Source organism: Oncorhynchus gorbuscha, linkage group LG10 (assembly GCF_021184085.1).
Source record: "Oncorhynchus gorbuscha isolate QuinsamMale2020 ecotype Even-year linkage group LG10, OgorEven_v1.0, whole genome shotgun sequence".
In the NCBI taxonomy this organism is placed as follows: domain Eukaryota; kingdom Metazoa; phylum Chordata; class Actinopteri; order Salmoniformes; family Salmonidae; genus Oncorhynchus; species Oncorhynchus gorbuscha.
This window is the reverse complement of record NC_060182.1, coordinates 24325678-24344841: the sequence shown is the minus strand read 5'-3', so window position 1 is coordinate 24344841 and position 19164 is coordinate 24325678. Positions and strand designations below refer to the sequence as shown.

The 19164-nt window shown below is 45.6% G+C and overlaps 1 protein-coding gene across 1 annotated transcript in view; it reads left to right on the top strand.

The window, feature by feature from the left end:
• The window catches only part of LOC124046852 (piezo-type mechanosensitive ion channel component 2-like), a 35860-nt gene that overhangs the window by 13321 nt on the left and 3375 nt on the right, over window positions 1–19164 (top strand). Inside the window, exons 15-43 of the mRNA XM_046367643.1 lie at window positions 162–310; window positions 2406–2573; window positions 3973–4100; window positions 4277–4449; window positions 4625–4801; window positions 5006–5158; window positions 5383–5583; window positions 5727–5931; window positions 6138–6239; window positions 9100–9265; window positions 9453–9696; window positions 9987–10083; window positions 10369–10528; window positions 10660–10749; window positions 10856–10938; window positions 11543–11601; window positions 11738–11858; window positions 11965–12027; window positions 12132–12298; window positions 12407–12606; window positions 12826–12987; window positions 13230–13505; window positions 13664–13922; window positions 15325–15513; window positions 15597–15798; window positions 15951–16080; window positions 16280–16427; window positions 16546–16760; window positions 16867–17025. Of these exons, the coding sequence (XP_046223599.1) occupies window positions 162–310; window positions 2406–2573; window positions 3973–4100; window positions 4277–4449; window positions 4625–4801; window positions 5006–5158; window positions 5383–5583; window positions 5727–5931; window positions 6138–6239; window positions 9100–9265; window positions 9453–9696; window positions 9987–10083; window positions 10369–10528; window positions 10660–10749; window positions 10856–10938; window positions 11543–11601; window positions 11738–11858; window positions 11965–12027; window positions 12132–12298; window positions 12407–12606; window positions 12826–12987; window positions 13230–13505; window positions 13664–13922; window positions 15325–15513; window positions 15597–15798; window positions 15951–16080; window positions 16280–16427; window positions 16546–16760; window positions 16867–17025 (4646 nt within the window). The remainder of the gene's footprint in view (window positions 1–161; window positions 311–2405; window positions 2574–3972; window positions 4101–4276; window positions 4450–4624; window positions 4802–5005; window positions 5159–5382; window positions 5584–5726; window positions 5932–6137; window positions 6240–9099; window positions 9266–9452; window positions 9697–9986; window positions 10084–10368; window positions 10529–10659; window positions 10750–10855; window positions 10939–11542; window positions 11602–11737; window positions 11859–11964; window positions 12028–12131; window positions 12299–12406; window positions 12607–12825; window positions 12988–13229; window positions 13506–13663; window positions 13923–15324; window positions 15514–15596; window positions 15799–15950; window positions 16081–16279; window positions 16428–16545; window positions 16761–16866; window positions 17026–19164) is intronic.

Genomic DNA, 19164 nt, shown 5'->3' with positions numbered 1-19164 from the left:
CAACTTATTTTGTGGACGCCTGTTGTCATGAAATGTGTGTCGTAATTGAGGGAAATCAGAGTGCTTGAATGATCTTTATAAAATAACATTGCACCCTGTGATTAGTATTTGTAGAGTGATTTGACCTTGATTATCATGGTATCGATGTTACCATTCCTCAGATCCGTTATGACGTGTGGAGGCGAGTGCTAAAGTACTTTTGGGCGGTGGTGGTGGGCTACTCCATGGTCGTCCTGATAGCCATCTACATGTACCAGTTTAAGACCGTGTCTGGCCTGTTCAGACAGATCATGGGCATGTCTGAGGAAGGGTGAGTGTGTATGGTGGCACTGTGGCCAACACTATACATTCACAGTGCTTCTTATGCCTCCATATTGTTGTAGTCACCCCAAGACTTTAAAGTGCTACAGTGATAATTGATCCATTGAGTCATTCATTGGCCAGAAACTCCACATATCTTGTACCCTGTGTCTGAAAGTCTCCCTGATGATCCATGACTAATAACATACTGTAGGCATCCCAGGAGGTTGCTGGCACCTTAATTGGGGAGCATGGGCTCTTGGTAATGGCTGGAGCGGAATCAGTGGAATGGTACAAAATACATCAAACATATGGTTCCCATGTGTCTGATGTCATTTCATTAGTACTGTTAACACCACTGGTAGACGTTATGTGCTCAGTGCGTCCCTGTCCCTGTCCCTGTCCCTGTCCCTGTCCCTGTCCCTGTCCCTGTCCCTGTCCCTGTCCCTGTCCCTGTCCCTGTCCCTGTCCTCTGTCCCTGTCCCTGTCCCTGTCCCTGTCCCTGTCCCTGTCCCTGTCTCTGTCCTCTGTCCCTGTCCCTGTCCCTGTCCTCTGTCCCTGTCCCTGTCCTCTGTCCTCTGTCCCTGTCCTCTGTCCTCTGTCCTCTGTCCTCTGTCCCTGTCCCTGTCTCTGTCCTCTGTCCCTGTCCCTGTCCCTGTCCCCTGTCCCTGTCCCCTGTCCCTGTCCCTGTCCCTGTCCCTGTCCCTGTCCCTGTCCTCTGTCCCTGTCCTCTGTCCCTGTCCCTGTCCCTGTCCTCTGTCCTCTGTCCCTGTCCCTGTCCCTGTCCCTGTCCCTGTCCCTGTCCCTGTCCCTGTCCTATGTCCCTGTCCCTGTCCCTGTCCCTGTCCCTGTCCCTGTCCCTGTCCCTGTCCCTGTCCCTGTCCCTGTCCTCTGTCCTCTGTCCTCTGTCCCTGTCCTCTGTCCCTGTCCCTGTCCCTGTCCCTGTCCCTGTCCTCTGTCCCTGTCCTCTGTCCCTGTCCCTGTCCCTGTCCCTGTCCCTGTCCTCTGTCCCTGTCCCTGTCCCTGTCCCTGTCCTCTGTCCTCTGTCCCTGTCCCTGTCCCTGTCCCTGTCCTCTGTCCTCTGTCCTCTGTCCCTGTCCCTGTCTCTGTCCTCTGTCCCTGTCCCTGTCCCTGTCCTCTGTCCCTGTCCCTGTCCCTGTCCTCTGTCCTCTGTCCTCTGTCCCTGTCCCTGTCCCTGTCCCTGTCCCTGTCCTCTGTCCCTGTCCCTGTCCTCTGTCCCTGTCCCTGTCCTCTGTCCCTGTCCCTGTCCCTGTCCCTGTCCCTGTCCCTGTCCCTGTCCCTGTCCCTGTCCTCTGTCCTCTGTCCCTGTCCCTGTCCCTGTCCTCTGTCCCTGTCCTCTGTCCCTGTCCCCTGTCCCTGTCCTATGTCCCTGTCCCTGTCCCTGTCCTCTGTCCCTGTCCCTGTCCTCTGTCCCTGTCCCTGTCCTCTGTCCCTGTCCCTGTCCTCTGTCCCTGTCCCTGTCCCTGTCCCTGTCCCTGTCCCTGTCCCTGTCCCTCCTGTCCTCTGTCCCTGTCCCTGTCCCTGTCCCTGTCCCTGTCCTCTGTCCCTGTCCTCTGTCCCTGTCCCTGTCCCTGTCTCTGTCCTCTGTCCCTGTCCCTGTCTCTGTCCTCTGTCCCTGTCCCTGTCCCTGTCCTCTGTCCCTGTCCCTGTCCCTGTCCTCTGTCCTCTGTCCTCTGTCCCTGTCCTCTGTCCTCTGTCCCTGTCCCTGTCCTCTGTCCCTGTCCCTGTCCCTGTCCTCTGTCCCTGTCCCTGTCCTCTGTCCCTGTCCCTGTCCCTGTCCCTGTCCTCTGTCCTCTGTCCTCTGTCCCTGTCCTCTGTCCCTGTCCCTGTCCCTGTCCCTGTCCCTGTCCCTGTCCCTGTCCCTGTCCTCTGTCCTCTGTCCCTGTCCTCTGTCCCTGTCCCTGTCCCTGTCCCTGTCCCTGTCCCTGTCCTATGTCCCCTGTCCCTGTCCCTGTCCCTGTCCCTGTCCCTGTCCCTGTCCCTGTCCCTGTCCCTGTCCCTGTCCCTGTCCCTTTCCTCTGTCCTCTGTCCTCTGTCCTCTGTCCTCTGTCCTCTGTCCTCTGTCCCTGTCCTCTGTCCTCTAGTCTCCGTGATCTGGGGTTGGAGCAGTACGACACTGTGGAGCTGTTTGCTCGGATCCTCCTCCCTGCAGCCTTCCTATTGGCCTGCATCCTGCAGCTGCACTATTTCAACCGGGACTTCCTGGAGCTCACCAACCTGGACAACATACCTGTCCGCCAGGGACAAACCAGGTGGGACAGCTAACCTGATCACAACCCCTCGGATACTTAAGCAATAAGACCCGTGGGGTATGGTATATGGCCAATATACCATGGTTAAGGGCTGTTCATATGCACAACGCGTAAGTGGAGTGCCTGGATACAGCCCTTAGCTGTGGTATATTTGCCATATACCACAAACCCCGGAGGTGCGTTATTGCTATAATAAACTGGTTGCCAACGTAATTAGAAGAGTAAAAACAAATGTTTTGTCATACAACGTATACGGTCTGATATGCCATGGCATTCAGCCAATCAGCATTCAGGGTTCGAACCACCCAGTTTATAATGTGCTTTATATCAGGGAAGAGGGAACTGCTACTAGTCCATTAAAGTGGTCCTTTCATGTCATTTTCATGCCAACTGGTATTTTTAGACGCATTTTCTTAAAGGTCCAATGCAGCTGTTTTCATCTCAATATCAAATCATTTCTGTGTAACAATTAAGTACCTTTTTTCAATGAAAATGGTCAACAAGAAGCAAAAAAAGCTTCTTAGCAAAGAACAATTTCTCAAGCAATAATTTTGCTATGACTGTCTGGGAGTGGTCTGAGTGGGGAGGGGAAAACAGAAAACAAGCTCTTTCTTATGGTGTCTTCCCACCAAAACAGGTTGACATTTCAGGTGGTCTTCTCAAACAGCTCTTACACTAAATGGGCATTATCATCATTTTCACAATTTTACTTGTTGTGGAAATATATTTAATAACGTTTTTGACTACGCTGGGCCTTTAATAAAAAAAGATGTAGAATGGCGTTATCAGTATAAATCTAAAAATTGAAAACGGAGTAAATTAATGTAATGATCTGATTGCTCCAATTATGTTTATTTCTTTGGAAAATCATGCTGTCATTCTCCACTCATCTCTATGTTGTGTGTCATCTATTCTGTCCATCTCTCTTCATCCAGAGAGGAAGAGCTGAGAAAATCAGTCAATGTGATAGCTGACATGTAAGAGCTGCATTTCTGTCTCTGTGAATGGCATGCTTCACACACCGTGGTTTGCCCAGTGTCTCAGAAATCTTAAACACCCTTAGTTGGGCAAACATAAAGTATAAAAAGGGAGTCGAGCTCATGCTTTGGTCATTTGTTGCAAAAATATATTTGGGTGATATCATTTCATTCATTACAAATTCTTAAAAATGGTAACGTAATATTTTTCAGATCATTTAAAACAATGTTAGCACTCTAAGTACAATGTTTAACCTGATTTGTATCTTTCATCAGAATGAAAGAAAACATTGAAAAGTTGCAGAAACGGTACATTTTTCTGTACATTTCCTTCCTTTGCATGTATTGTATCAGTGTTATACCGCATGTACTGTATATAGTGTATTACTTATTATATGACTTGCCTACCGTCTCCCTGCTAGGATGGCGAAGGAGCAGAGAAAGCAGATGAGTGAGGAGTCAGGACGTGTGGGGAGTCAGCACACGTTGGACAGTGATGGACTGTCTGCCTCATCAGAGAAGAAATCTGAGGAGGACCGAGAGGGAACAGGTGTGTGCCACTGAGATTCAGATTCTAATTCACTGTACCAGAAGTAAGCTCATTTTAACAGCACATAGACAATACAAACAAATATGCTACATAAACAGAACAGTCTGTGAAATCGAGCACAGCATATCACATCTTTTATCTGACCCTGAGTCTGCTGTCCTTGTTGTGCCCGCTAGGTGCCCCAGAGGAGCGTCTGACCCAGTGGGGATTGATGGTGGACCGGGCTGGCCTGCTGCTGCTCCAGGCTCTGGCTGTCTTCCAGCGGGCTCAAGAGATAAGTTGGAGGCTGCTGGAGCTCCACAGCCTCAAGATCGTTTCTACCGGCATTATCTGGGTGTCCCTGCAAGAGGTCAGATGTCTTTATGTGACCCTGAAACTCCATGTTGTCATTGTAACTTGACCCCATTTAGAGTACATTTTATAGTGCATCTACTGCATTTACACTGCACTGATTTCACCACAAATGCTGTGTAGGGGGTCTGCACTAAACATGTGCTTTCATGCTTTGCGTTCCTTTGCCCAAGGTGTCTCTGATGAATTTCCTGTTTCTGGTACTGTGGGCCTTTGCCCTGCCCTTCCCCCGGCTCCGCCCCATCGCCTCCAGTGTGTCCTCAGTCTGGGCCTGTGTCATGGTGGTGTGTAAGATGCTGTACCAGCTCAAGGTCATCAAACCTCTGGAGTACTCCTCCAACTGTACCACTGTGAGTTCACTTACCGCTAGAATGCAAAACACTGACCAAATACTGAAAATAAATTATTCTGTAGCATCAATATCTACTTGATAATGGTTGGCTCGTAAGGGAATTATGTCATGTTTTCGTGCATGTGTGTGTGTGCGTGCGTGCATGTGTGTGTGTGTGTGTGACTATCTACATTTACAGTAGTATGCATCTCTGTTTGTGCAGAGCCTGGTGTCAGTTAATGGGACAGGGCTGGAGCTGGAGGGGAACATGGCAGAGCTGCTGAGGAGGTCTGTGCTTTATGTGAAGCCTGTTGACCCAGCCATATGGTGTGGAGAGCTGCGCAAGTGTGAAGACAGGATCCTGCCCTGTCTCAGGGTAAGACAAGCTTTTCACTCAGTGTCTGTGGTTATTTAGTAATATTGATGCCATGAAAACCATTGAAAGAGAGATATTGAGATGTATGCATTTTAATAACAGATTAATACATAATGGTAAGTATGGTACATATAAATGAATATCCTATTATTAGTGTGGTAGCTTCATTAATCTGTGGTTCTATCGTCTGAGTGATCTTTGGTTGTGTTTTTCTTTGATGTCAGAACCACCTGATGGTGCTGGGGCTGCTGGTGTTTGAGGTGACGGTCCATAGACACCAGCTCTACTATCGCCTCCACAATGACCTCAAGGTCCCCTCCTTCAGCATCATCTTCCAAGGCATCACACGCCAGCACCTGGACCAAGGTATCCTGCCCTGCATCAAGTACTTCATCAACTACTTCTTCTACAAGTTTGGCCTGGAGGTAGAGTAGCTTCAACCAATATAGCTCTTTTACTGTAGCTTCCATTTGAGATGTTGTGCTATTAATCTATATGTTTTCATTTTGAAGGATCATCATGTCACAGTGGTTGCATAGCTCTTTGAGATGGTCTTCCTGTCCCTCAGGTGTGCTTTGTGGTGGCGGTGAATGTGATTGGCCAACGGATGGATTTCTATGCGCTGCTGCACTCCTGTGCTCTGATGGCTGTTCTGTCACGACGACGCAGGAAGGCCATAGGGGAGGTGTGGCCTAAGTACTGCTGCTTCACTGCAGGACTCATGGTGCTGCAGTACCTGCTCTGTATCGGCATCCCTCCCGCTCTCTGTGTCGGTAAGGAGAGATATCTGGAGATTACAATGTACTACAGTAGTAACTACACCATAATTGATGTGTGATTGGGATTTGAGTCACACGATTGCATATTACATAGGCCTCATTCTAGAGTTACTGCCATTAAAAACATGTGCAGTTACCCTGTGATAGAATAGTAAATAGTTTCTATCACTGCTTTCTTAATTTTCTCCTCTATCTGTCAGATTATCCATGGAGGACCTCCAGTCAGGCCCTGACCTCCAACCTCATCAAGTGGCTTTATCTGCCTGACTTCGCCATGCGTCCTGCCCCTTACTTCATTTTCTGTGAGTCTCTCTGTCTTCATCCCAGCAATTTCCAATTTCAGTAATTTGGGGGAAATCTCCTATTGACAATCTTTCTTGATTTTCATGAAAGTATGAATGCATATCTCAAGGATTCAGGCCATTGTCTACGATACAGTGCATTTGGAAAGTATTCAGTCCCCTTCCCTTTCTCCACACGTTGTTACGTTACAGCCTTATTTTAACATGGATTCAATTAAAAAAGTCCTGATCAATCTACACACCATACCCCATAATAACAAAGCGAAAACAGTTTATTTTTATTTCAGAAAATGTATTACAAATAAAAAACAAAAATACCTTATTTACATAAGTATTCAGACCCTTGCTATGAGACTCTAAATTGAGCTCAGGTGCATCCTGTTTCCATTGATCATCCTTGAGATGTTTCTACAACTTGATTGGAGTCCACCTGTGGTAAATTCAATTGAGTGGACATGATTTGGAAAGGCACATACCTGTCTATATACAGGTAAGGTCCCACAGTTGACAGTGCATGTCAGAGAAAAAAACAAGCCATGAGGTGGAAGGAATTGTCCGTAGAGCTCCGAGACAGGATTGTGTCGAGGCACAGATCTGGGGAAAGGTACCAAAAAATGTCTGCAGCATTGAAGGTCCCCAAGAACACAGTGGCCTCCATCATTCTTAAATGGAAGAAGATTGGAACCACCAAGACTCTTCCTAGAGCTGGCCGCCTGGCCAAACTGAGCAGGGGAGAAGGGCCTTGGTCAAGGAGGTGACCAAGATCCTGATGGAGATGGGAGAACCTTCCAGATAGACAACCATCTCTGTACCACTCCACCAATCAGGCCTTTATGATAGGGTGGCCAGACGCAAGACACTCCTCAGTAAAAGGCACATGACAGCCCGCTTGGAGTTTGCCAAAACGCACCTAAAGGACTCTCAGACCATGAGAAACAAGATTTTCTGGTCTGATGAAACCAAGATTGAACTCTTTGTCCTGAATGCCAAGCGTCTTAACTGTTCTTAACTGACTTAAAGATGAAATAAATGGTGGTGGTGGCATCATGCTGTGGGGATGTTGTTCAGCACCAGGGACTAGGAGACTAGTCAGGATCAAGGGAAAGATGAAAGGTACAAAGTACATAGAGATCCTTGATGAAAATCTGCTCCAGAGCACTCAGGACCTCAGACTGGGGCGAAGGTTCATCTTCCAATAGGACAACAACCCTAAGCACACTTGCCAAAACAATGCAGGAGTGGCTTCGGGACAAGTCTCTGAATGTCCTTGAGTGGCCCAGCCAGAACCAGACTTACCTGAGAGACCTGAAAGACCTAAAAATAGCTGTGCAGCAGCGCTCCACCTCCAACCTGACAGAGGATCTGCAGAGAAGAATGGGATAATGTGTGCCAATCTTGTAGCATCATACCCAAGAAGACTCAAGGCTGTAATCGCTGCCAAAATGTGATTCAACAAAGTACTGAGTAAAGGGTCTGAAAACTTATGTAAATGTGATAGTACAGTTTTTAGTTTTTATGAATTTGCTAAATATTCTACAAACCTGTTTTTGCTTTGTCATTTTGGGGTATTGTGTGTAGATTGGTGAGAAAAAAAAACAATTTAGTACATTTTAGAATAAGGCTGTAAGGTAACAAAAGAAAGTCAAGTGGTCTGAATACTTTCTGAATGTCCTGTATATAGTGTGTAATGTAAATCCATTCATACAACATCAATTTGTATCTCCTACATACACTATATATATATTACTGGTTTCGGCTATTTTAGCCAGACCCGTTGCTGACAGGCATGCAATCTCCATAGACAAACATTGGCAGTAGAATGGCCTTACTGAAGGGCTCTGTGACTTTCAACTTGGCACCGTCATAGGATGCCACTTTTCAACAAGTCGGTTCGTAAATTTCATTCCCGGTCAACTGTAAGTGCTGTTATTGTGAAGTGGAAATGTCTAAGAACAACAAGATCACAGAACGGGACCGCCGAGTGCATAGTGCCTCAAAAAATTGTCTGTCCTCAGTTGCAACACTTACTACCGAGTTACAATCTGCGTCTGGAAGCAATGTCAGCACAATAACTGTTCGTCGGGAGCTTCATGAAAGGGGCTTCTATGGCCGAACAGCCGCAGACAAGCCTAAGATCCCCATTAGCAATGTAATCGTCAGCTGGAGTGGTGCAAAGTTCACCGCCATTGGACTCTGGAGCAGTGGGAATGAGTTCTCTGTAGTGATCTGGCAGTCTGATTGACGAATCTGGATTTGGCAGATGCCAGGAAAACGCTACCTGCCCAAAGTTTGGTGGAGGATGAATAATGGTCTGCAGCTGTTTTTTATAGTTTGGGCTAGGCCCCTTAGATCCAGTGAAGGGAAGTCTTAACGCTAGAGCATACATTGTATACGATTATGTGCTTCCAACTTTGTGGCAATAGTTTGGGGAAGGCCTTTTTCTGTTTCAGCATGACAATGCACAAAGTGAGGTCCATACAGAAATGGTTTGTCAAGATCAGTGTGGAAGAACTTGACTGGCCTGCACAGAACCCTGACCTCAACCCTATCGAACACCTTTGGGATGAATTGGAATGAATTGGGATGAATTTGAACTGGCCAGGCCTAATCGCCCAACATCAGTGCCCAACCTCACTAATGCTCGTGGCTGAATTGAAGCAAGTCTTCGTAGCAATGTTCCAACATCTAGTGAAAAGCCTTCCCAAAAGAGTGGAGGCTGTTATAGCAGCAAAAGAAGGACCAACTCCATATTATTGCGCATGATTTTGGAATGAGATGTTTGACGGGCATGTTTTACACATACTTCTGGTCATGTAGTGTAAGTGATCAAGGCAGCCATTTTGTTTTTCTGCGTGTCCAGACGACCACCTCCTGCTCATGTGCTCATCGCTGCAGTGGAAGGTGTTTGAGGAGGAGAACCGTGCCGCGGTGCGCCTTATGGGCGGGGAGAACGTGGAGATCAGCCGCAGCTTGGACCCACGCTCCTTCAACCAGTACATCCCTGTCAACAACTTCCTCCACTGCAGGTCAGTGGACTCTCTAAGCTAGCGTGGCCGCAGACCTGTAAGTGCTTTAGACAACTCTTTTATAGTTTTCATGAAACAACTTACAGCCTACAACTACAGCCTAGAGTTTTTCCCAGTCTGGTTACATGGTATAGAAAAACTCCTGCACCTACTCAATTGGTAATATGGATGTCTCTCCTTCCCTCAGGTCCTACCTGGACATGGTCAAGGTGTTTGTGTTCAGCTACTTCTTCTGGCTGGTGCTGTGCCTCATCTTCATCACAGGCACCACCCGCATTAACATCTTCTGCCTGGGCTACCTGCTAGCCTGCTTCTACTTCATGCTGTTCGGGGGCAGCCTGCTCATGCAGCCTGTACGATACATCCTCAGGCTCTGGGACTGGCTCATCGGTTACACCTGTTTTGTCATCGGCATGAAGAACCTGCTATCTGTATGTTAGCCAGCTAATCACTCACTGTCTCAGCTAGCCCATCCTCAAACCCAGCCTATCCTCGTTGCTGAAAGGGATTTTTCATTCATATACTATGTGTACCACATTGTATTATGCTAATAACACAGTTGGTTTTAATCACTCATCAATGCTAACAGCCTGTTCTGTGTTACTACACTAATCTTCATTCTTTGATGCTAATGTAACAGCTCCACTTACTGACTATCAGTATCAGTGTCCCGTCTTCTGTCTCCTCTGAGCTATCTGTCTTGCTGTATGTGTGTCCACAGCTTGGCTCATGTGCTTATCTGAACAGCCTGTTGAAGAATGGTTGCTGGCTAATTCAGGCCTTCAGCATGGTCTGTACAATCAAAGGCTATGACCTCCGTAAGTGTGACTGATAATCACATTAACACACTGTGTGTGTTGTTGTGCATTTATGTAGCCTCTCACCCCACCCCCCTAAGTTTTAGATGCACTATTGTTAAGTGACTGTCCCACTGGATGTCATAAGGTGAATGCACCAATTTGTAAGTCGCTCTGGATAAGAGCGTCTGCTAAATGACTTAAATGTAAATGTAAATGTAGCCTGTTCTATCTGTGTCTGGGTGTGTTTAGCTACGTGCACACCTGCGTGTGTGCTTACATATGTGTATATGTGTGTGTTCCCAGCTGCTCCTGATGATGAGTGTGAGCTGCCGGAGGGGGAGGCGGGCATCGTGTGGGATGCGATCTGCTTCACTGTGCTCCTGGCTCAGAGGAGGGTTTTCCTCAGCTACTACTTCCTGTATATGGTGTCTGACCTCAAAGCCTCCAAGATCCTGGCCTCCAGGTTAGAATGATCTAGTTGCTGACCTGACCACTTCCTTACCAGTAAAGTTTTGAGATGACGGTTTATTAATCTATTGAATAGAACCAGCTGAATGTATGACCGCATAGGTTGTTTTTCTTTCATATTTCAAGGGGTGCTGAGCTCTTTGAAGCCAAAGTGAAGAAACTGGTTGCTGCAAGACTGGAGATGGAGAAGAAGTCTGTGGAGACACTGAAGAAGCAGTAAGACTTATGCCACAGCAGCTTGTTTGTTCTCATCTAGTGTTCAGTCAAAGGGGTTTGCTATTGTTGCATTGTTTTAATTCACTGTGTTGAACCCTTCCTCTAGGATGGAGAAGATCAAATCCAAACAGAAGAGTAAGCCTGGCCAAGGAGACGTAACAGCGCCCCCTACTGATATAGTGCTAAAGGGTGAGTGTCATGGAGCTAGTAGAAGTTGTCCATAACCACTGACGAAGGGTCCGTTCTTAAACGTATACTCTGATATTTGTATTTACCCCTACTATAATTGGGAGGTAAGATAGTTTGATCCTTGCTCTGTGGTTAGGGGCTATGTTTACCTCCAGCTTTAATATTAGATTCAATAGCACTAGACTATGAAAACTGCTCAAATCGCTTTACATTCTAAGGTGAGCGGAGACTCAACTCATTATTCTTCTCAGTCTCAATGAATGAAAGGATACATTTATGATGGAGGGATGGGATGAATGGGGGAATATGTTTTCCAGGTGAAATTGAGAAGGCAGAGAATGATCAGGAGAAATGGTGGAGACCATGGGTTTCACGGCCTGGTGGTAAGGGTTCCGTAAACCGAAGTAATAAGATTCAGATTTGTTCAGTTACAAACAGAACTTCAATAGGGGGATATGGTTCAATCTCATTATGAATTGTCATTTTTTAAATTCAAACTCAGGGAATTTTAAGTGATCAAAACAGTTCACATCCTGCAATAGTATAAAGTAGAATGAGCAGGAGTTCATGTCTTTGTTGTTTCACACTTCTGTCTTTCCTCCAGTTGAAAACAACTGTGGCTACCATCTATTTGAGAGTGACAGTGAAGAGGAAGAGGAGGAAGTCCAGGAAAAGAAAGAGGAAGAGACACTAACAAAGAAGAAATCTGCTTTTCAGGTGAGGGACAACGAAGACAAACTACAAGGAGTTGTAAAATAGTGTTAGGGTACGTTGTTGAATGTGCCTCCTTTCTCCACAGTTAGCCTATGAGGCATGGGTCACAAGCTCCAAAGCAGCCCTAAATTTGCACAGAAAAGAAGAGTCGAAGATGAAAAAAGAGGAGAAGAGGAGGGCAAAGAGACAGCTGCAGAGACAGCAAGGTAAGAGGGTCTGGTTTGTATGGGACTGTTTGCATAATTCTGTCATAGAGACAGATTAACTAATGTGTTGTTTTGTGTCATCATGATTTTAATTGTCTGATCCAAGGCATTGAGAGGGACGAGTCTAGTGAGGATGAGTTGGAAGAGGAAAATGAAGTGGAGGAGAAAGGTCAACATTCCACCTCAACAGACCCTTCATAGATATACAGTAGAATAACTCTAGAAGTCTGTGTACTGCCACTAACTTGATACAATGTTTCTGTCTTCTCACAGAAAATATATTTCAGAGGATTATCGACTCGCTCAAGTTTTTATGGGTGTTTATCCTGTCCCTTCTGGATGACCTCACTGAGGGCCTGAACTCCTTCTGCAAAGATGGTCTGGACATCTCCAAAGTGCTACGTTTTGAAAGGGCTCTTCTTGGCCAGCAACAGAAGAAGGTGAAGTAACATTCATCCACAGGGGATACGTCATTTCACTTGTAAAACCCTGTTTTAAGTTATGTCCTCCCTGCAGTGTTGACAAAAAATAAAACGTTCCTTTTACAGGGGAAAGAGGTGTCACAGGAGAGCGTGAAGCGCTTCTATGAGAACTGGATGTCCAGACAGAACACCCTGGCCTCCCTGGAAGACCAGGAAGACATAGTTCCCCCTGTCTCCTCCCCTCCACCTGTGCCGTCATCAGCACGAGGTTACTCCACGTTGAAACACACCCACTCCAAAATCTCCTGGGGTAGCAGCTTGTCCAGGTTAGCATCACCTACAGAGTCTTGATTCATTCATTTGTGAAATTCGTTACCTATTCCATTAGCAGGCTGCATGTGTTATACAGAACCGATCAGTTTTAAATGTATTATTGAGTATTTCTACTATTATGCTATTCTGCATTATAACCTCTTTATGGAGGCTTTATGAATGGCTTCATAGGACCAGGATGGTCAACATGTTTCCCTGTCATCACGTCTTAGCTGCATGACGGATGAGACCCTGCTTGGGTCTCGTCAGCCCACTCTGGATGAGCTTGATGACCCTCCTATACTCCAGGCCGCTGCCGACCAACTCAGACGGAAACTACTGAAAACTACCAACCTGGACCTTGACTCATTTGACACTGAAGACCCTCCACTAAGGTGATGGTGACACTTATGCACTTATGGTTTCCTCTGCTCTGTTTACCGTAAACCATTATTCAAGATGGCGCCAATGGAGAAGGTGGCCGTTTTTCCAGCTCCTCCTCAACAAATATTATTTTATTTGACTTGCTGTATATTTGGTTTCATATCTACTAACTTTCTATACCCCTCTATAAACTCATAGTTTGTTTGACTTCATCTTACATCCATCTTTCTTTCTGAATTACATTTATCATCAGCCATGATGATACTGTTCCCAATAAGGAGGACAGTAAAGAAGGAAAGGATGCATATGAAGAAGAGGAGGGGGAATATAAAGTGGAGGAGGAATATAGAATGGAGAAGGAGGAATGGAGGGAGGAAGAAGAGGAGGAGAGGGAAAAAGCTGTGATGATTTCAGGATCCATCTCCCTGGACTATCTGGAGTTTGATGAGAACAGCGAAGATTTCCCAGACTCCTCCAGGCCTCTTAGTGAGACCAGGAATCTCACGGCCAGCGAGCTACTGCTCAACAAGTCAGTCATGGGAGATTGGGACTTGGTTTTTCTTGTTACAATCATGGTATAGTCAAGTGTACCCATTCAGTTGTATCACAGTACCTTACAGTAAAGTTGAGAATAAGAAAAAAAAAAAATCAATTTTTCTCACGTACTGTGATTCTCCTCTATTGCAGTATGTTTGGGAATGATGAAATTGAAGCGTCTGATCAGTTCTTCCAGTCTCTTCCGAGACACCTGAGACTGGTGTTTGCCCTGTACAACACCATGGTGTCTAAGTCAGAGATGCTGTGCTACTTTGTGATCATCCTGAATCACATGGTGTCTGCCTCGCTGCTCAGTCTGATCCTGCCCATCCTTATCTTCCTCTGGGCCATGCTGTCTGTGCCACGCCCAACCAAGCGCTTCTGGATGGCAGCCATCATCTACACAGAGGTACGCACAGCAGGCACCCCCAATGAAGTGATATGTTGATTGGTTGGCTGGTTGATTATTTAGATTGATGGTTAATTATAAATAATATACACTATAAATACAAAAGTTTGTGAACACCTCTCCAAATGAGTGGATTCGGCTATTTCAGCCATATCTTTGCTGACAGGTGTATAAAATCGAGGACAAAGCCATGCAATCTCCATAGACAAACATTGTCCGTAGAATGGCCTTACTGAAGAACCCAGTGACTTTCAATGTGGCAGCAACAGAGGATGCCATCTTTCCAACAACTCAGTTAGTCAAATTTCTGCCCTGCTAGAGCTGCGCCGGTTAACTGCAAGTGCTGTTATTGTGAAGTGGAAACGTCTAAGAGATACAACGTCTCAGCTGCGAAGCGGTAGACCACACAAGCTCACAGAATGGGACCGCCGAGTGCTGAAGCGCATTGTGTGTAAAAATCGTCTGTCCTCGGTTGCAACACTCACTACCAAGTACCAAACTGCCTCTGGAAGCAATGTCAGCACTTGAACTGTTCGTTGAGAGCTTCATCATATGGGTTTCCATGGCCGAGCATCCACAGACAAGCCTAAGATCACCATGCGCAATGCCAAGCGTTGGCTGGAGTGGTGTAAAGCTTGCAGCAGAAACACGTTCTCTGGAGTGATGAATCAAGCTTCACCATCTGGCAGTCTGACAGACGAGTCTGGGTTTGGCGGCTGCCAGGAGAACACTACATGCCCGAATGAATAGTGCCAACTGTAAAGTTTAGTGGAGGAAGAATAATGGTCTGGGGCTGTTTTACATGGTTAGGTTTAGTTCCAGTGAAGGGAAATCTTAACACTACAACATACAATGACATTCTACGATTCTGTGCTTCAAACTTTGTGGGAACAGTTTAGGGAAGGCCATTTCCTGTTTCAGCATGACAATGCCACAGTCCAGAAAGTGAGGTTCATACAGAAATGGTTTGTCGAGATCGGTGTGGAAGAACTTGACTGGCATGCACAGAGCGTTGACTTCAACCCCATCGAACAATTTTGGGATGTATTGGAACACCGACTGCGAGCCAAGCCTAATCGCCCAACATCAGTGGCCGACTTCACTAATGCTCTTGTAGCTGAATTGAAAGTCCCCGCAGCAATGTTCCAACATCCAGTGGAAAGCCTTCCCAGAAGACTGGAGGCTGTTATAGTTGCAAAGGGTTATCAACTCCATATCAATGCCCATTGCTTTCGGAATGAAATGTTCGACGAGCAGGTGTCCACATACTTTTGGTAATGTTGTGTGTATATCTTTATATAACAATATATGCCATTTAGCAGACACTTTTATCCAAAGCGACTTACAGTCATGCGTGCATACATTTTATGTATGGGTGATTGATGATTCCCATCTCTTCCAGCTGATTGTGGTGGTCAAGTATTTTTTCCAGTTTGGCTTTTTCCCCTGGACCACCTCGGCCTACCGAGGCATCAATGCGGACCGGCCCTTTGCTCTGCCCAACATCATTGGGGTGGAGAAGAAAGATGGCTACGTTCTCTTTGACTTGATACAGCTCTTGGCTCTGTTCTTCCATCGCTCCATTCTAAAGGTACTGACGGGAATGCTGGTTTCTGTGGAACATCATTTAAAAGATAATAAAGCACAATTTTGCAAAACTTCTTCTCTCCGTAGTGTCACGGTCTTTGGGATAACAAAGAGGTTGAGATGCCGGACTTCTTCAAGAAGTTAAAGAAGAAGACTGAGAAGAAGAAGATGAGTGGAGGAGACAAAGCAGGGGATCAGCCGAAGCGAAGACTGCCCTTCCTTCCTCTACAGGCCTCAACTGCATCCTTGTTTCGCAGATGGGGAAAAGCCAACTCCACTGAGACAAACGGTACATACATTCAGGAGACTAAACAGTGCTGAACTAATGAGTTTGTTTGAGAGGGTATTATAGTTGAAATGGGGTGTTGCCTGAACAGATGGGAAATGTTACCCAACCTGAATATACTAATGTATCTTGATGTAAATGTGATATTCTTGCAGATGATATGCAGCTCAAAAAGCGCCACTCGAAGAAGAGGCACCACAATAAAGTTCCCCTGACCAGGAAGGAAAGGATCAAGAAGATGATCAGAGAAAGGATGCTAGAGGCTAAAGCTGCTATCATAGAAGTGTGAGCATTTAGCACTCTATACTTATGGTTATTCATTGTAGGTGTATTCTGTTGCTTTCATTCCATATCCCCGGTGATAACTGGCAGTTTACAAACAACTCCTGGAGGCAGGACTTTTGACGGGACATGAGTGCATGGTTAAGTACTGGTTTAAAAATGAATGGACATTTTCAGTCATGGTCCTCTTTTGTCTTCGCAGTGCCCTACACATATACCTACCTATCAGGCAGTTCTTCTATGACATCATTCACCCAGAGTACAGCCCAGTGTGTGATGTCTACGCTCTCATGTTTCTGATTGACGTGGTCAACTTCGTTGTCATAATATTTGGATACTGGGCTTTTGGGGTGAGAAAATAGAAAAAAAGAGAATACCTGTCTTGAGTCACAATTGAATTTGGAAAGCTATTTGGCCTACTTGTTTCAAGTGGATTTCTTCCACTGTTTTCTTTTTGTGTCGGAACAGAAACACAGTGCTGCTGCTGACATCACAGATGCTCTTGGGGAGGACCAGGTCCCATCGGCCTTCCTGGTCATGCTGCTCATCCAGTTTGGGACCATGATAGTGGACCGTGCTCTCTATCTCCGTAAAACCCTTGTGGGAAAATGTGTCTTCCAAGTGGTGCTGGTGTTTGGTATCCACTTCTGGATGTTTTTCATACTCCCTGGAGTGACTGAGAGGTCAGAGTTAATGTTCATTCATTTAATTACAGTGTGAATACATGTGTAACCATCAAAAAAGGAGCTGCTTATTGACCTTTTTCATGGTCCTTCTCTTGTGTTCTAGGAGGTTCAACATGAACCAGGTGGCACAGTTGTGGTACTTTGTGAAGTGCATCTACTTTGGCCTCTCCGCCTACCAGATCAAGTGTGGCTACCCAAATCGTGTGCTGGGAAACTTCCTAACCAAGAACTATAACTACCTCAACCTATTCCTCTTTCAAGGGTATAGTCAATGCTCTATGATAGATTAACAAAGGCCAGAACATCCCATAATACCAGAGTTGTCCCACAGAGATAGTGAGGACTCTAGGGCCCAAAAGCCTGTTTTAACATGGGCAGCGCCATTAAGGATTTCCACTTTTTTGAAGTAGTCAACTGGGTGGTACTTCCTATGGGGACGGATAACATCATGATCGCACACGCGCACACGCGCACACACACACACACACACACACACACACACAAACACACACACACACACACACACACACACACACACACACACACACACACACACACACACACACACACACACACACACACACACACACACACACACACACACACACACACACACACACACACACACACACACACACACACACACACACACTACATGTTTTTAAATGAAATGAACAGTTGAAGTCGGAAGTCTACATACACCTTAGCCAAATACATTTCAACTCAGTTTTTCACAATTCCTGATAATTCGAGTACAAATTCCCTGGCTTAGGTCAGTTAGGATCCCCACTTTATTTTAAGAATGTGAAATGTCAGAATAATAGTTTAGAGAATTGTTTATTTCAGCTTTTATGTCTTTCATCACATACCCTGTGGGTCAGAAGTTTACATACACTCAATTAGTATTTGGTAGCATTGCCTTTAAATTGTTTAACTTGGGTCATACGTTTCAGGTAGCCTTCCCAAAGCTTCCCACAATAAGTTGGGTGAATTTTGGCCCATTCCTCCTGACAGAGCTGGTGTAACTGAGTCGGGTTTGGAAATTGCTCCCAAGGATGAACTAGACTTGTGGAGGTCTAGAATTGTTTTCTGAGGTCTTGGATGATTTATTTTGATTTTCCCATGATGTCAAGCAAAGAGGAACTGAGTTTGAAGGTAGGCCTTGAAATACATCCACAGGTACACCTCCAATTGACTCAAATGCATTCCGTTGTGTCACCAAAGCTCCATATACCACCCACCACTGCGACCTGTATGCTCTCGTCGGCTGGCCCTCGCTACATATTCGTCGCCAGGCCCACTGGCTCCAGGTCATCTATAAGTCTTTGCTTGGTAAAGCCCCGCCTTATCTCAGCTCACTGGTCACGATAACAACACCCACCCGTAGCATGCGCTCCAGCAGGTGTTTCTCACTGGTCATCCCCAAAGCCAACACCTAATTTGTCCGCCTTTCCTTACAGTTCTCTGCTGCCAATGACTGGAAAGAATTGCAAAAATCGCTGAAGTTGGAGACTTATATCTCCCTCACTAACTTTAACATCAGCTATCTCAGCAGCTAACCGATCGCTGCAGCTGTACACAGCCCATCTGTAAATAGCCCATCCAATCTACCTACCTCATCCCCATATTGTTTAAAAAACCTTTTTTCCCTTTTGCACGCCACTATTTCTGCTTGCACATCATCATCTGCACATCTATCACTCCAGTGTTAATTTGCTAAATTGTTATTACTTCGCTACTATGGCCTATTTATTGCCTTACCTCCTCACGCCATTTGCACACACTGTATATACACTTTTTTTCTATTGTGTTATTGACTGTACGTTTGTTTATTCCATGTGTTGTTTGTGTTGCGCTGCTTTACTTTATCTTGGCCAGGTCGCAGTTGTAAATGAGAACTTGTTCTCAACTGGCCTACCTAGTTAAATAAAGGTGATATAAAAAAAATACAAAAATAAAATGATGTCAATCAGAAGCTTCTAAAGCCATGACATAATTTTGGGGAATTTTCAAAGCTGTTTAAAGGCACAGTCAACTTAGTGTAGGTAAACTTCTGACCCCCTGGAATTGTGATACAGTGAATTATAAGTAAACAATTGTTGGAAAAATGTCTTGTGTCATGCACAAAGTATATGTCCTAACCGACTTCCCAAACTATAGTTTGTTACCAAGACATTTGTGGAGTGGTTGAAAAACAAGTTTTTAATGACTCCAACCTAAGTGTATGTAAACTTCCCACTTCATCTGCATGTAAATTGTAAAGTCTTTTGTCTCTCTCTTTTTTGTTATGTGTCGGACCCCAGTAAGACTAGCTGTCACCATTGGCGTAGGCTAATGGGGATCCTAAAAACAAATCCATGTCATCAGGAGGGATCAGCCAATTAATTATACCAGTGAGAAA